The 15,964-nt window shown below is 53.8% G+C and overlaps 5 protein-coding genes across 5 annotated transcripts; 3 read left to right on the plus strand and 2 right to left on the minus strand.

The window, feature by feature from the left end:
* Positions 1 to 435: 435 nt before the first annotated feature.
* CORC01_13726 (glutathione S-transferase domain-containing protein) lies at positions 436 to 2,671 on the plus strand (the record flags this gene model as incomplete). Its single annotated transcript, XM_022625342.1, has 6 exons — positions 436 to 1,079; positions 1,144 to 1,663; positions 1,736 to 1,830; positions 1,896 to 2,079; positions 2,153 to 2,233; positions 2,291 to 2,671. The coding sequence occupies 6 exons, from the start codon at positions 436 to 438 to the stop codon at positions 2,669 to 2,671; spliced, it is 1,905 nt and encodes a 634-aa protein (XP_022468156.1).
* Positions 2,672 to 2,899: 228 nt separating this feature from the next.
* On the minus strand, positions 2,900 to 5,383 carry CORC01_13727 (phosphate transporter; the record flags this gene model as incomplete). Its single annotated transcript, XM_022625343.1, has 8 exons — positions 2,900 to 3,300; positions 3,358 to 3,831; positions 3,948 to 4,392; positions 4,453 to 4,535; positions 4,610 to 4,631; positions 4,708 to 4,978; positions 5,051 to 5,139; positions 5,297 to 5,383. 8 exons carry the CDS (start codon positions 5,381 to 5,383, stop codon positions 2,900 to 2,902), a joined length of 1,872 nt encoding a protein of 623 aa, XP_022468157.1.
* Positions 5,384 to 7,764: 2,381 nt separating this feature from the next.
* Positions 7,765 to 9,246, plus strand: CORC01_13728 (uncharacterized protein; the record flags this gene model as incomplete). Its single annotated transcript, XM_022625344.1, has 3 exons — positions 7,765 to 8,024; positions 8,079 to 8,914; positions 9,038 to 9,246. The coding sequence occupies 3 exons, from the start codon at positions 7,765 to 7,767 to the stop codon at positions 9,244 to 9,246; spliced, it is 1,305 nt and encodes a 434-aa protein (XP_022468158.1).
* A 902-nt stretch (positions 9,247 to 10,148) lies between these two features.
* CORC01_13729 (acetate kinase) lies at positions 10,149 to 11,470 on the plus strand (the record flags this gene model as incomplete). The annotated part of the gene is made up of 2 exons (XM_022625345.1): positions 10,149 to 10,912; positions 10,981 to 11,470. 2 exons carry the CDS (start codon positions 10,149 to 10,151, stop codon positions 11,468 to 11,470), a joined length of 1,254 nt encoding a protein of 417 aa, XP_022468159.1.
* A 1,965-nt stretch (positions 11,471 to 13,435) lies between these two features.
* On the minus strand, positions 13,436 to 14,335 carry CORC01_13730 (uncharacterized protein; the record flags this gene model as incomplete). The annotated part of the gene is made up of 1 exon (XM_022625346.1): positions 13,436 to 14,335. The coding sequence occupies one exon, from the start codon at positions 14,333 to 14,335 to the stop codon at positions 13,436 to 13,438; it is 900 nt and encodes a 299-aa protein (XP_022468160.1).
* Between the last annotated feature and the right edge of the window lie 1,629 nt (positions 14,336 to 15,964).

Raw genomic sequence — 15,964 nt, forward strand, 5'->3', positions numbered from 1 at the left:
GGTACAGAAAGAGGTGCGCAAACAAACATTTGAGAGCGTCGATCTTCAATAACTGTAGGAATTCATGAATAAACCACACGACTCCCATGAACACGACTTTCACTATTCAATGCTTGATATGTGTCTCTCAGCGTGAAATCGAGTCACTCTCATACCATCTCGGGTACAGAGAGTAATTGTAATTACTTGTCGAAAGGAGGGCTGTCTGTGGCAGGCAGTCCTGGATGACTGCGTCTGATGGCCAAAGCGCTATAGGTCCGTGCACCAGTTGCCGCCTTGCCGCACCCCGGCCGGCCGCAAGTTGCCAAGGTAAAACCACCCAAACGTCCAGCAGCACTAAATCATCCACTTTTCCCCAACCACTGCGGCGTTGAGGAAAGCACGACGTATTAAAGCAGCAACACCCGCATCTCTACCACCGACCGTGTTCGGCAAATGCCAGCAGGTCTGTCCTCACCGTTTGAAGTCTGTCCAGCCAGCAGGGGCGAGACTATCCCTCCGCACAGTCTCCACTCTGCCCAGCGGCAGCCACCGCCGCCTCCGCCCTTTGCTGTCGGTGCCAGTGCCCATGCCGGTGCCGTAACCCACTTCCGTCCCGGCTCCGGCCATAACGCCGGGTCTTCCATCGACATGTCTGGTATGGAGACCCACCAACCGATGTTTCATCCCGAGCTCTCGCGAGACCAGGATGTTCATATACCCTCTGCTGTAGAAGGGCAAATCGAACATCGGCATGCTGTAGTACCTGGTGGTGGTGTTGTTGTTGGGCCGATGGGCCCGTCAGCTCATCCGCACCAGCCGGGTCACGGCCCGGCAATGGAGCCGCCACCATCGGGCCAGCATGGTCAGTTCGGCATTTTGACACCGGGCCCTGCGATGCCAGAGGCGATTCCGGCTGAGACGGGCGAGTCTCTCGTTGGGCCAGGCGGGTTCATCCCCATCGACGGTACTACCGCCCCAGGTTGGAGACCGCATGGTAGTCTTCTGAGCACGAAATGGGTCCTCGACCCTCCCAATCTCGAGGAGTGGCGGCAGAAACTGTTTGAAGCAGATGGCCTAATCATCCTCACTCATGAGCAGTCCGTTATCCTCTTCTCACCAGCAAGACACCGTTCACCCCACATTTTCTAATACCATGTCAAGATTCGAGACCTACTTCCCGCACATAGACAACATTTACTCCCACCGTTCCACCCAGAATTACAAAAGGAAGCCCTTTATCTCTCACTACTGGGACTGCCGCCTCAAAGGCCGCCCGCCGGGCACCAAGAAGTCCGACGACCCCAACAAGAAGCGCCGCAACCGCGTCTCACGCAAGCTCAACTTGTGCGACGTCAAGATCAAGATCACAGAGTATTTCCCCGGCGCCACCCTGCACGATGTCGATGACGGGACCTACGTGCCTCTGAACGGCGGCCAGGCGCTCAACGGAGCGCATACTGTGCTCGCGCCGCCGGGCGAGAGGGAGCTGCGGGTCGCGCCCGCTACGCCGAATAACCTCCCGGCGCCGGGGCAAAAGTTTTGGACGATCCAGCGAGTGAATGGTCATATCAGCATCAGTGGTATCCCTGGACCGCACCAACATACCCTCGCCAAGAGCGATGAGGTGAAGAAGAATAGTGTCCAGAGATATCTCGCCAAGAATAAGACTGACGCCGCCAAGGTGAGTTAGATCGTGCTTCTAGTGAGATTGATTCTGCCTCCGAGAAGCTGACGCTGCACATGATTATTGTAGAACGATGGGCCCAGAAAGGCAACAGGCCGAGCTCATTGGACCATCAAGAAGCATGAGAAAGAGAGCGACTTGAAGCTGTATTCGGCTTGTTACTGGTTCGTTCTTCTCGCAGACTTTTGGCTGAAAAAGTCTTGCCTCGCTGACCTCCACACCCCGGCAGTCCGTTTTCTCAAAGCGTCTGGATCGCCCTCGAAGCAAAGGGTCTGGCTTACCAGTACTGCGAAGAAGACCCATACAAAGTGGCAGCCTCGCAACTGCTGCTGGAAGCAAACGCCAGGGGAACTGTTCCTGCTATAAGGCAAGGCGATTGGGCTTGTGCCGACAGTGGTGTAATATTGGAATATGTCAGTTCACTCCTCGATTGTACATGCCTCATGGGGATTCTCTTTTTTAACATCGTTTGCCTGCCTGCAATAGCTCGAAGACATGGACAGTACCATTCCACTCTTTCCATCCGACGTCAAGCTCCGCGCAAATTGTCGACAATGGATAGGCCACGTTCGTCATGACGTTTCTTCTCCCCCAGAATATTCATCAAGATTAACACGAGACTAGATAAATCTCCGCCTCGCTCCAGCATTCTACCGCCTCCTCCGCAACCCGGACCCGGCCCTGCAACCGCAGTACATCGAGCGGCTCCAAGACGCCATCAAGTACCTGGTACTTGCTGCCGACGAGCAGGGGCCCTTCTTCCTCGGCAACACCATGTCGCTCGTCGACGTCCACTTCGCGCCGTTTGCCGTCCGCCTCTCTCGCGTCCTGCAGCCGCTATGCGGGTGGCCGGCGCCGGCGCCGGGCTTGAGGTGGGCCAAGTGGCTCGATGCCCTCGAGAATAACGTGCATGTACAGGCCACGACGAGCGGGAAGGCTGTGTATGCTGAGACTGTAGAGTTCTTGCAAGTGTCTCTTGATCCGGATGGCCAATTGAATATGTAATCATCTATGGAAATAGATGGTTCGGCGGGTGCGTAGCAGCGTGAAAATGGTTATGGAAAGGATGAGGCACAGTGACCGAACAGACCACAATGAGCATATATCTCTATATTGGCCGGGAATGGGGGGTTTCAGGCCCCCATGGCCCTCGATGAAACAAATTATTCAGCTTATCCTGCCGGGTAACTTTATCCTTGGGTACTGTACGAAGAAATTTCATGGATTCGTTGCTTACGATGGCGACGGCGACGCCCTCCTCCTCTTCAAATCGTGCCACTTCTCCTTGACAGTAATCACTTCTCCCAGTTGCCTCGCCCTCTCACGCCCTTCGCCTAGTTCCTCGAGCGTCTTCTGCTCCAGCACGCGACGTCCGTTCTCGTCAATGACCCACCGCTGCGAGTCGGGCAGATAGGCCCAGGAGAAGACGGCGCCAACGGCCACGAACGAGCCAAAGAGGAGAAAGATGAGGCCCTGTCGGTTGACGGCGGTGTACGACGAGTTGATGCCGTACACGACGAGGAGTGCCACGATGCTGCCCAGCTTGCCGGCGGCGGCGGAGATGCCGTGGCAAGTGCAGCGGTAAGAGGTTGGGAAGATCTCGGCTGGGATGATGAACGTCAAGGTGTTTGCCCCTGAGATGTTGTTAGCTGGTAGCAGCCAGAACGTACACAGGCAGACACAACACTTACCAAAGTTGAACATGAAGTGGCATAACGCCACAAACACAACTGTGGCCGGCGCTCCCGCGGTTCTGTGAACACCATAGTATACACAGCCCGTAATTACAAATAGTATAGCGAGAACGAAGAAGGAGACAGTTAGCCACAACCTCCTGGGAATCCTGTTGGCAGCAACGACGAAACACGCACTGCCGGCGATAGAGGCGATGGATACGGTCAACAAATATTGTTTAGCCTGTTCCAGAAGCACGTCGTAAATGGTGTTGCAAGGTAGAGTTGCGTCCGTCTGCCAGACTGGAAGGCCTGTCTGGCTCCATAGCCTTGCGGTTGCGTTTCCGTCAGGGAACTTGGAGTTCCAACATGGAAGCCGATCATCGATGGGCGTCGGTCCCGTGGTCGCCCACATATCCGAAAGTGTACCTCTATTATCGAGACTGAGACCGTAAAAGCTTACATCGAGGAAAAACCACGTCGCAGCGGTGCCTATGTTGTGATCAGTTTATGCTGATCATTGGGCACATGAGGCCGCTGTGATAACTTGCAACACCTGACCCAATGCCTCGCAACACGAACCGTGCAACATTGAGCGAGGAGCTTACCTAGCAAGTAGTACCAATTTCCATCCTCGATAAAATACTTGTGCAAATCTTGCTTGGAGAACTGAATGGGCATAGGTTGCTGCGAGTTGGTGGCATGCATCCCATCTTGTGGGGTCATGGGGTAGCCTGCTGTCGCGCCAGCAGGAGCGCCGTAAACTCTCTGCGTGTTTCTCAAGGCTATACCGGGCTTGTTTCTGACCTCGAGGCTGTACAGTCCACAATCGAACAGAAAGAATCGAAAGATGATGGCTAGGAGGGCGGGTACGGCGCCAGACCCGATGACGATGCGCCAAATGCCATCCACGGCGCGGCGACATTCCCTATCAAACTTCGTATCGAGGCCACACTGCATGGCTTGTAGGCCCTCGCTCCTGTCACGACCGACAAGAACCCAAAGGCCGACAAGTTGGGCAAGGGCTTGGCCTATTGGCTGCATCATGAATGTCTGACATGGTCTCATTAGTCTTGTGAGTCGTTGAATTGCCAAATTTACTCGCTGACTGACAGAAGAGATCATGGTTCCCCGTGACTGCGTGCTTGACCACTCCGAGGTAATGACTGCGCTGAGGGGATACTCGGCACCGATGCCTTTGCTTTTGTGTCAGACATTGTCATTCGAATTGGTAAAATGGACGAAACAGAGTCTCAATATGGTTACTAACCGATACCCATTACGAAACGCCACTGCGAGATTTCTATATGTCAGTTGACAAGGCTTTATGGCGGCAGAGAGGAAGTAGAACCAGGAACGGTAACTCACCCAGATGAACAGACCCAAAAAGCTCATGTCATCGAAACCGTAGCTACTGGTGGCAACACCAATCGTCGACACGACGACGAGCACGAGCTCGATGCCATAGAGACGGGTTCGTCCATAAAAGTCGGCAAGGAAACCAAAAAGCAATTGTCCAATCACAGAACCCAACAGAGTGAAGAAGTTGATGAGCAACCCTTGCCATCTTTCGCCGGGCGAAGGCCAGTATACAAACGCTATTGAGGCAAGGATGACATTTGTGGAAAAGAGGTTGTAGCTACAGCATGGAGTCAGTCTACAGGCGATGAAGAACTGCAGTTAGAGGGAGAGCGTTGAAAGGAGTGCTCACGAATCTGTCAGAAACCCCGAGGCAGCCACACCCCAGATCCTCAAGTTCCATGAGTTGAGGTCGAGCTCATAACGCAATTGACTGCGGTCCTGGAAGAATGATGAGCCAATGCCTGGTGCGAGATGAGATGAAAGATTGAAGTAGCTGTCAAAGGGGTGGGACGAGGCTTGAGGGTAACAGCGGCGCACAGAGCAGAGCCGTGATACGGAACAGGAAACCCAAGATGGGACGGAGGCATGGACGTACCTGAATATCGCGGGCAGACAAGGCGGAGCTATCACTTCCCAGATAGCCCCGATTTCTTCTCACTAGAGGGTCGGGCAAGGCCGACATGTCTGCCGCTCGACTCACTCGGACTCGAATCACTATTTACGATGGGCGGATGAGAATTGGGAGACACGGCTTCGTCGAGTGAGACTGGTGATACGCGTGAATAGGCAGGGGATGCAACCCACATGGACCCTTGAACTAAAAAGCGCCGCGCTACCAAGGTATGAGGCGAGACAGGTTCACACAGCAGCAGTGCGTGTTATGCTTAGACGCAGGAAAGGTCGGATAGTCGGATTGGCGAGATGGAAGAATGGGTCGCAGCCAGCGGGGCCCATCTACAAGCAAGGATATTCTCAGTGGCAGTTGACAAAGGCCATTGTTTGGTTGCAGGTGAAGGGGGGAAAGAGGTGGGAAAAGATTCATGAATGAAAATGCCGAGAGAATGAGAAGTGGGCCAGAAGGAACACCCGGTATCAATCAACTCAGTTCCGAGGTGATGAAATGAAAAGAGAGTGAAGAACCTCGAGTAACAAGGCAGATAAGGCAGGCAAGATTGACAGGGCAGGACGCTAAGCGCAGGGCAGGCTGGCCGAGGGTTGCCAAGCGTTGGAGGGACTTCAGGTAGGTACCTACCTAGAAAATGGCAAGCTTGGTTTCTGGGTGTCCAATCTGAAGTTGAGGTACAGGGCTACCTACCTTGGTGCAGTCTTGCATGTTAGATCCCCAGTGCTCAATCAAGGTAGGTAAGCAACTTGACAATGACGACCCTACGGGTCAATCAACCAACCAAGACGGCCGTACTCGTCCAGAGGCTGTCAATAGCCAATATTTATGTGAGCCCGCCTCACTATAAGATGACATTAAACAGGACTCGCCATGTCTTCGGGCTATTGGGACTCCGATTGTCAACCATGTTTCTCAGACTGGTCTCACTCTTAATTAACCTTGCAGTACGTCGCATCCCGGAGCTGTGCACCACTTGTATTGCTTAGCTTAACAGCGTGATCCCAACACACTTCACCTGCCAAACATCGTCAGGCTCCTGTCGCATGTGTCAATCGAATGCAAAGGCTCGACCCGTTACGCCCGTAAATGGATCCATCGTGGAGAACAGGTGCGCAGCCTATAGGTACTGGTAGCTAGCATCGTGGCAGCAGGAACAGACGAGAACAGGTACATGGCACTTGCAGGTGGGCACGGAGCTGAGAAGCACGGAGGGAGACCCAGTGCCAGTCACTCGAACATGCCTTCGCTGCGGGCGCTGTCATTGGCCGATCCAGCCTGGCGGCGGCGGACACTGTTGGTACCCTACTCTATTCCATCCCTCTCGTGCTAAGGTAATAAGGAACCTCCCGTTCGTACACCAAGGTACTTTACCTTACAGATAGATAGATACCTTGGAAGGTACCGTATCTCTGCGCCTACTCCTATCCCTCACAAGGGCCAAATACTCCGTAATCCGTATTGCATTTCCATATGAGACAGACACTTTGCCGGCGAGAACGACGGTACGACCGTTGGCAGATTTAGCCACCGGTACCAACCAGGTCCTCGGATCCTCGTCCGCACCCGGGGCCCTGGAGTATTTACCCACTCACCACCTTACGGTATCGCTGCATCAATCACTACTGTTCCGAATGTCCTTCCACCCTGCCCGCTCTGCTCGCCTGCTGTGCGAATCCCTCAGGCACCTTCGAGCCCAGTCCATTTGCCAACAGACCCCTCGGGCTCGTCTGCGATTTGACTCCGCACCCGGCCCTCACTACCACCATATTGCGACCCCGCTCCGTCCGTTGGGTCCTCCACCATGCTCGCTTGACTTTCGGATGCCGCTTCTTTGTTTGCCTCGACCATCTTACTACCTACTCTCCAACCAACATCAAGCTTCGCTCTTACACGGCGCCGTGCTACATAGTCTTCCGCCAGGTCACAACCCCACCGGCCCCGGCCCCGGCACTAGCACTTACTCTGCTAACGGCTTGACTGTTTGCATTCTCTAACGGTAACCCGTGCTGCCCTCAGGCGCCACTATCCGTACTATCTCAAAATTGCCCAGCTTGCGCCCTGCTTTCCGCCCACTGCCCCGGCGCCCCTCGTTTCTCCTCCGTCTTCGATACACCCGCCTCGTCAACATTTCCGAGCATTGACGCAAGGCGCAACGTCCGCCGCCCGTGCAACGTCCCGGTGCCATCGTTACCTCGAGCCACTCATTGGCACTCGTACACATCCTTGCCGTCGCATCTTCCCGTCGTTTGAATGCATCCATCCCGAGGTCTCAGCGCGCTCACCTTACCCAACACCATACGCACCCCGACCACAAGACAAATCGGCCGTATTCCTAACTCGCCAAGAACATGCCATGATCGCCATCTCAACTTCCCGCTGGTTGTTATTGATTTGTTGACAAGGCTCCGAGTCAAGAAGCAGGATAAGGCCTTCCAAGCATGGCCGCCTCGTCTTCCTCCGGCTCTTCCTTTACGTCTTCCTCCCTCGGTCGCCCCCCTTCTTATGGACAACCATACGCGAGCCCCATTGACTCGACCTGGACACCAACTTCAGGTGCTTCAACGATATCGGCTCTGACCTCCGAGGCCTCGGCACCGCATGCCTCTCTCCATCCTCTAGACCTTGGACCTCCAGGCTATCAAGCAACCATGTACCATTCTTCTGCTTACCCCTCCGAAGCCCCTCTTCCCAAATTCCCGTCAACAGACATCTTGATCGTATTTGCCCCCTTCTGACCCTCATCTTTCTCCAGAACCCTCTTTGAAAACACTCCCAACGAGCGCACCGTTTACCTTGGTCCCTGGGAGGTTATCGGCTCCGAGCAGCGCCGCGTACTATGGCAGTGCAGCTACCAGAGCGAGCTTCTTGAACACTTCCGTACCGCGCCCACTTGTGTCTATTTTCCGAGCCTGTGGCATGATTCTGACCATGGTCTAGTTCCGTCCGATGTGCCCGCCGATATTTTCCCTCACACTCTGCACGCGCGTCACCGCCCCTACACGAATCCCTGCGAACTCGAGCTCTTTGTCAGCTTTCGTGAACCGCACAGGGTCAGGTACACTACCGGTGAAGGTGTGGTAGTTCATGATCATCTTATGGAGGTCAAGTACGAGTTCACCACAGTGGAGAGCTCTATACGCTTCCAGGGAGACATTCGTCGGAAAGACTTGGTTGATCACTACGATGTTGATGTCGTCTGGTCCGACCTGCACGGAAGAACGGACGGCTTTGGCAATATAAGGGGCATGGGACTGGTACAAAGGCTGAAGCTTTGGAGGGACCGTTACTCGACCTATCACTCGCTGACCGTTCTTGCGAACCGCGCTAGTGGCCGCCAATATCGAGAATACGAAATTCATCATTTTGAGGGCGAGCTGCGCAACCGCGACGATCGGCATCGCCAGGTCCGCTTGACAGTACGCGGAAGCCGACGCAGTAGCGCTCCGGATAGCAGCAGCTCCCGCTCGCGATTCAACCTGGCACAACGAATGCGTCCTCGCGTGCGTTCTGGTTCTCAAGGGGGCCCATCGGGTTCCGAGGGAGCCCCGTCGGGCACACTGAATATACGCTATTTAGGCGTACAGTTCAGTAAGCGTGAAGGTATGGCACGACCCTCTTTAGTAGACCATGGCAGACTCCTTGCTACCACGGCAGATCCCTTTCTACCTTCACTTCAGACCGGAAAAGATACATTTGACTTACATGCAACAGATTACCTCAGATTCCTCGAAAGCTGGGTCGTAGCACACAGCTCCGACAGCGAGTTTCACGGGATACCTTTCCCCGCTCATCATGTTGAGCTGCCATCGCCGCAAATTCTTCCTGGACAAATATCCGAATTGCCATCCCCCGATATTTCCAGAGGACTAGAGCCAGTGGTGGAGCCCCCAGATTCGTACGAGTCTGACTCGGCTTCCTGAACCACGAGGAGTTTTAGTAGTTAGGATTTCCCGGGAACAGATAAGGGCCAGAGGGGAGGGGTCATAGTACCATCAATTGCTTCTTCTCTCGGGGATCGACTTAGCTTGTTCTGCCATGGCTGTCATCCACAAGTGATGGATGATAGTGCATGGGGCAATCCACGCTGCGCCATCCGTTGCGCGGATCTTGGTCGGAGAAATCCTGTCAAAGGTTCAGCAAGTGGAAGAACGACATCACATAGAAGATCGCGATGGTGGATTATGGTCCCACGCAGTCATGACTGGGCTTGGTGTATTGCATCAGGCAACTTCGGAAAGTGGTGTGTTGTTCGCATGGCTAGAAACCGCCGCTTTGGGTTGCCGGGTCCGGGCGTTGACAGGTTTGACAGGTCCCACAGAGCATCCACTTCTGCACTATCTAGTGGGGTGAGAGGGCACGGCGCGGGGTTCCGCAGCTCCCAGCTCCCAGTCAACCCCCGCCCGCAGAAGTCCAGTTGGACCATGGAATGTCACCACACACGGGCAAGGCGGACATTCGCAGCAAGAGGGAGCTCAGATCATGGCGCCCAGTGCAATACCACCCACTTCGGCTCTTAGCCATTCCACCGCCGACATCTGCTGATGATGCTCTTCTTAAAAGCCGACAACCTCGCCCATTTCAGCTCATCTCATCTTGTACTGTCTCGTCCAGCGGAACTCACTGGTTCCCAGTTGCTTGATACTAGACACCGCTATCAGGTACTCGATTCAAATTCACCGACCGAATCGAACGAACCATCCGCGGGTTGCATATAATATCGGCCTACGGATTTTTGCAGTCGATTCTCAGCCCCAGACGGCTATCAAGACGAACTCTCCGTCCTGACTACAATACACCACCGCACATTCGGACCCTAACCAAGATGGAAATTATCCTTGCTATTAACGCGGGGTCGAGCTCTGTCAAAATCTCGGTCTACTTGGCCGAGGCCAAGCAGTCACCCCACCAGATTGCAGAGACATCTATCAGTGGTCTGACGGCCCCACCGGCTCAGGTTTCTTACACCCGCGGCGGTGTCGAGGTCAAGAAGAACGAGGATCTGGAGGACAAGGTGTCGACACAGGATGATGCTTTCAAGGTGCTCCTTAAGATCCTGATCGATGACCGGGAACTGCCCGAGATCAAGCAAAAGGCTGACATTGCCTTGACCTGCCATCGCATCGTGCATGGAGGCGATTACCCTTGCTCTCAAGTCATCACCCAGGACACCTATCACCACCTAGAGGAGCTCAGCGACCTTGCCCCGCTGCATAACGGCCCGGCCCTTGATATCGTAAACTCGTGTGTGGAGCAGCTGCCCGACGCTGTCAACGTTGCATGCTTTGACACACAGTTTCACTCCACCATTCCCGAGCATGTCCGCACATACCCCATCAACCAAGAAATTGCCAAAAAGAATCACCTGAGAAAGTTTGGGTTCCATGGCGTCAGCTATTCCTTCATCACTCGATCCGTCGCCGAGTTCCTCGGTAAAGACATCAAAGACCTGAACATCATCGCTCTTCACCTGGGGAGTGGTGCGAGTGCTTGCGCCATCCGAAACGGTCAGAGTTGGGATACTAGCATGGGATTGACTCCCGTGGCAGGCTTGCCCGGAGCCACGAGAAGTGGGAGTGTAGATCCGAGGTAAGTTATAGCCAATAGCCGCCACACTTTTTGACATTTTGACAGCCGGCTAACTCATATGCGCACAGTCTCGTCTTCCACTACGCGAGCGATGTCGGAAAGCTTTCCCCTAATTCAACGTCGAAGCTGCATCTTACCGAGGCTGAAGAGATTCTCAACAAACAAAGCGGATGGAAGGCCCTGACAGGAACGACCAATTTTGGCGTCATTGCTTCTTCGGATGAGCCTACACACAAACTCGCTTTCGAAATTTTTGTCGACAGAATATGCGCCTTCGTCGGTTCTTACTTTGTCGCCCTTCACGGCGATGTGGATGCATTGGTCTTCGCAGGTGGCATCGGCGAGAAGAGCGATAAGCTGCGGAAACGCGTCGTAGAGCAGTGTACCTGCCTGGGTTTCACTATCGATGACGATCTCAACAGCAAGAAAATCGTTGAGGCGGTGCAGGAAGTAGGTAAAAACAGAGCCAAGTGCCGCACGCTGGTCTGCCAAACAGATGAACAGTACGAGATGGCGAGGCTCTGCACCCAAAAGGAGGAACTCTGGAAGCAGGCGTAGCCAACTCATATCAAGGGCTAACCGCAGGCTTCTCAACAATCACGATGAGATGTCGCCGTCGCACAGATTCGCTCAAATGATGAAAGCCGCTGGCGTGTAAGGCTGGCGCAACAGCCTCGTGTTGAGACAAACGGACATAGGTGTGAGATGCCGGAGGCAGTGGTAAAGTGAACAAAAAAAGGTTTACCATATAGACAGATTCAAATAGATGGACGAAATCATCAATCGACTGGAGCCGCCCTCGAGACCACTTGACCAGCTATGCCAAGCACGCCCACACGCCGCCCTAGCCATCCCACACGCCCCGCTGACCTCGTGGAAATAACCGTTGGCGCTGCGATCTAGCGTATACCGACCAACGAGCGTGTGACATTCACTTACATTCCAGCGGCGAGCGGGTTATATCTGGCGTTGTCGACAGCCCGATGTTCCAGGCAACAGACTGCCGATCCGGGTGCCATTCACGCCATTCCAACGGGTGAGGCAGGTCTGTCGGGCCACATATCTTCGGCTGGTGTTTGTGTGTGTGTGTGTGTGTGTGTGTGTGTGTGTTGGGGGGGAGGAAAAAGAAAACGGGAGGAGAAGAAAGACATTCGTCGATGTTCGGGCCGAGGACGAGAAGGTTGTAAGTTTTTGCATTATTTTTATATTGTCTTGCGAGCCTATGCGCTTCTGGCTGCGTGTGTAGATAATTCGGCGAGAAGAGACAAGAAGAAAAAGAAAACACCAGATCGCGATCAAGCTGGATCCGAAATGGTTGTGAATGTCAACGACTCTCGAACGACCTCCAGAATTTTCTCCCCAACCACCATGCCCGCCCCTCCTCAACACATCTCTTTCCGTCCAATTTTGTCCTTGTGCCGGGAATACAAACTTTGGAATTTCACCTCAACCGTCTGACCAGGATCACAAAAGCTGATCAGCTTTGGGGATTTGAGACCACGGAATTCTCGTCTCACACCCCCGTGGCTCAAATAGCAAAGGTCTCGATGGAATGCATCGTGGGCTTGGTTTTTCGGTTGCGTGGCACAGAGACACTTTGGTGAGACAAGAATACCGACCTATCTTGCGATTCCCATACGGTTTCTGATCAACATCGTGATAATTGACTCTGCTGTGATACCAGTCCGTATATACACATGTCATTGTGAGAAGAGTGAGACTCAATGTGTTTTTTGTTCAACGTGTATTTATTTTTCTGACCTTGCCGCTGGCTATGAGCCAATACGGCAGGCAATGGAAGCGTAATGTCAGCGCTGTAGCTGACTTCAACTTCCTATTCGTTCCTGTACCAGGTGGTATGTGAGAGAAAGATCGTCCACCCAAGCATCTGTCGTCCACGCATCTTTCAAAAGAGAGCCTGTCTGGGTATACCTCGTGTGTATATATCCCCGCCCTGCCAGGGGTAGCCTTTTTTCCGTATTTAAACAAACAATCGCAGTGATGCGTCTGCCCTCGGTATTGATTGAATCGAGGATTCGGGTATGTGTACGAAACCGTCAAGAAACCAACGCCGTATAGAGAATAAGTCCGCCTCCCGGGGTAGTGAAGCTTCGAAAAAAACAAAACAAACAATTAAAACCAAACATGATATATAACGCCAACCTTTCTTCGTTGCCTCGCGTCCCTTCCGTATATGTGGTATGTGCAGGTGCGCCATTCGTATGCTTTGCGACCCTCTATTGCCCAGAGAGATCAAAATAACCAAAGAACAAAAAAGGAAGGCAACGTGGGAGTTACACGGTGTCTTCTCCATGAAAGAGATAGATCACCAAGTACGCTGAAACGTCTTCCACGTAAGTCCTCCGCATTGTCGACCATGTGGATGCAGCCAGGACATGATAGACAATGATGGGGTATTATGTAGGATAAGCTGCAAGAGTTCACCGGGTTAACCAAGTCGAAACTGCCCAAGAGATAGAGAGAGAGAAGCCGACATGCAATCGGACTGATCCTGATAGCGCTCTATGCACCTTCTTGACATGCGACAGCCATGGCCAATGCATCCAGGCCACTGCTGGGTGTCCTTGCGGCACTGGGACGACTGAGAAGAGGCAAGTTCAGACCTCGCATATCCCACGCACCATTGGCAGCGGGGGAGGGAAGAGGAGCTTGACCGGGAGGGTATCCGTAGGGAGACTCGCCGTCCCACATGGGCTGGTCGCGGGAAGCACGATTGCTAGCGGCGGCCCTGACGGATGATGAGGAGGATCTACGGCCCGATCCTGACAGGCCGCCCATTGAGGGACGTGAGGAAGCCTTCGCCGACGTTGAGGAGCGAGACTTGTCCTTATAGTGCGTCTCGAGGTGCTGCTTCATGTTGTCCGCTCTGGTGAATTTCTTTTGGCAGCCGAGGAAAGTGCATTGTACAGCTTTCTCGGCAGTGTGGATCTTCGAGTGACGAGAGGCATGTCCTGAAGTAGTGAAAGTTTTCTCGCAGCCATGGCTGTCGCGATAGCGGCAGGGGTATCTCTTGCCAGGGCGTTCAGGCAAAGGTGATGTCGCTGAGCTGTCCTCCTCATAGGACGCTGCGCGACTGGTGTTCGCATACGCAGGGCGCTTCGCAGGCATATCGTAATCGTCGTACAACATAGGTTGACCGGGAAATGCGCCCACTCTGGAAGTGTCATACGAGGTGGGAGTCATAGGTGAAAGAGGATCGCTGCTCGCATTTGAGTCGTATGAGTCGGAGCGGAGGAGCTCCGGGGTGTGAGGCGAGGAAGAATTGCTTCGCGGTGCCGGGTGGAAGGGTTGTGAGATGACCTGATTTACTGTGCGGTAGTCTAGGCGTTGATGCGTGGATTGCATGGCAGGCTCGTCGTTCAAGAGCGAGACCTGACGGCCGGTAGCATCTCGGGCGTGCATTTTGGATAAATTGTTCATGTATCAACGTGAATGAGTTGAGCTTTGGACAGGATAGACGAGTTCCTCGGTGTTTTAGTTCCGGTAGAAGAGGTATCAAGTAGTGGTGTGTTTGGCGACGAGCAGATGATACTCCCACTAGTGATTAATGCAGTGATAGTTGACGATGCAGTTGTGCTAGAGATTGTTGACCAGTATAGTGTAATGTTTTGGAAAGATCCGGAGGTTGCTGTGATGCTGGGCAAGTGGTGAAGGGAGACAAAGAAACAGTGGTGTAGTCAAGCAAGCCGCAGAAGGGTGAGGCGCAGGTGAAGTATTATACCGGCCAGGAGAGAGATGCGGATCGAGGTAGAGAGGGTAGAAAGCTCGGGAGGTCAGCGGGCAGAGGGGGGTGGGCCGAAGCAAAGTATCTCAACGAGGGGACCTGGGCCGTTCGGCATGGATGGAGGGAAAGGGAAGGAGTGTGCAGAAAGCTGAATGGGGTGGAGGAGTGTATGGGAGTGTTTGGGGAGGGGGAAAGAATTGGGTATAGGTAGGAGCATGGGGCATGGGAAAGAGAATTGCGCACCTTTGGCACCTCGTGGTCGCTGGCCGGGACGCTGCCAAAGGTACGTGGGCTGAAGTACCGGACCTGTGAGGCCTTGGGTGAGCTGTCCAAGGTTTGCCTCAATGTGCCTGGAGTCATGGTATCGGTACGTATCCAACCACGTCAGGCAGTGTCGGACAGTACGTACCCGGCAGCCTTCCTGATTTGGGGGCAAGGGTCAAAAGTACCTACCTACCTACTATAAGGTAGGTAGGTAACTTAGCAAGGAAAGGCCGGAGCCACAGCATGGAAGGTCCGGTCGTGGCCACCGTGTGCAACACCTCCTTCACACCACCCCCCTTGGCACCCCCAACTCCCCTCATCAGTGCCACTTTCCTTCAGATACCTCTCATATTCGCTTCTTTCTCATGGCACCGTGGGTAACTCTCGTTATAAGCACCCCGTGCTAAGCGGTTCCAGCCCCAATTCTCTCTGCAGGGTAGCTCCCCGAGCCTTCGCGGTGGGCGGCTACGTACCCCGGGGTGGGGGAGGTGTGGACTCTTCTCCCCCCTCTCTTTCTCGCTCTCACACTCTGGGGCCTCCTCTGGGGGTCGTTTCTATTTCTTGAAAAACACACACGAAAGGAAAGGATAGAGAGAGGGGGAGACACACACCACACACCATTTTGGTTTTTGAAGTCTCGTTTTCCAGGGTCTGTGCAAGAGCTCTCGTGATTACAGCATTCAGAGACTTACACGTCAATTTTGGCTTCATTGACATTCGAACCGAGCTACAGTACTCGGCTTGTTGAGTTGATGAAGACGAAGTTTCTCGGCCTGTGGCCGAATGTCGACGAAAGGGTGATAGGATAGTCTTAATGAGTGATGCGTAGCCAAGTTTTCCGCCTCCAGGTACACATAATTGCACCTGAGCCCCCCCATCATTTGCTATGGGTCTTCCACCCCTGGTCGCTTATCCCCATTCTTATATCCATTCAGTCTTCGAAGCGATTTTGTGTTTTGTTGTTTTTTCCCTCCCAATGTCCGCCCCGATCAATCGATCGGTCCCTCCCTAGGCGCACATGCGACGCAGACCGGCAACGGGGG

The sequence above is a fragment of the Colletotrichum orchidophilum genome (assembly GCF_001831195.1).
Source record: "Colletotrichum orchidophilum strain IMI 309357 chromosome Unknown Scaffold_209.1, whole genome shotgun sequence".
Taxonomy (NCBI): domain Eukaryota; kingdom Fungi; phylum Ascomycota; class Sordariomycetes; order Glomerellales; family Glomerellaceae; genus Colletotrichum; species Colletotrichum orchidophilum.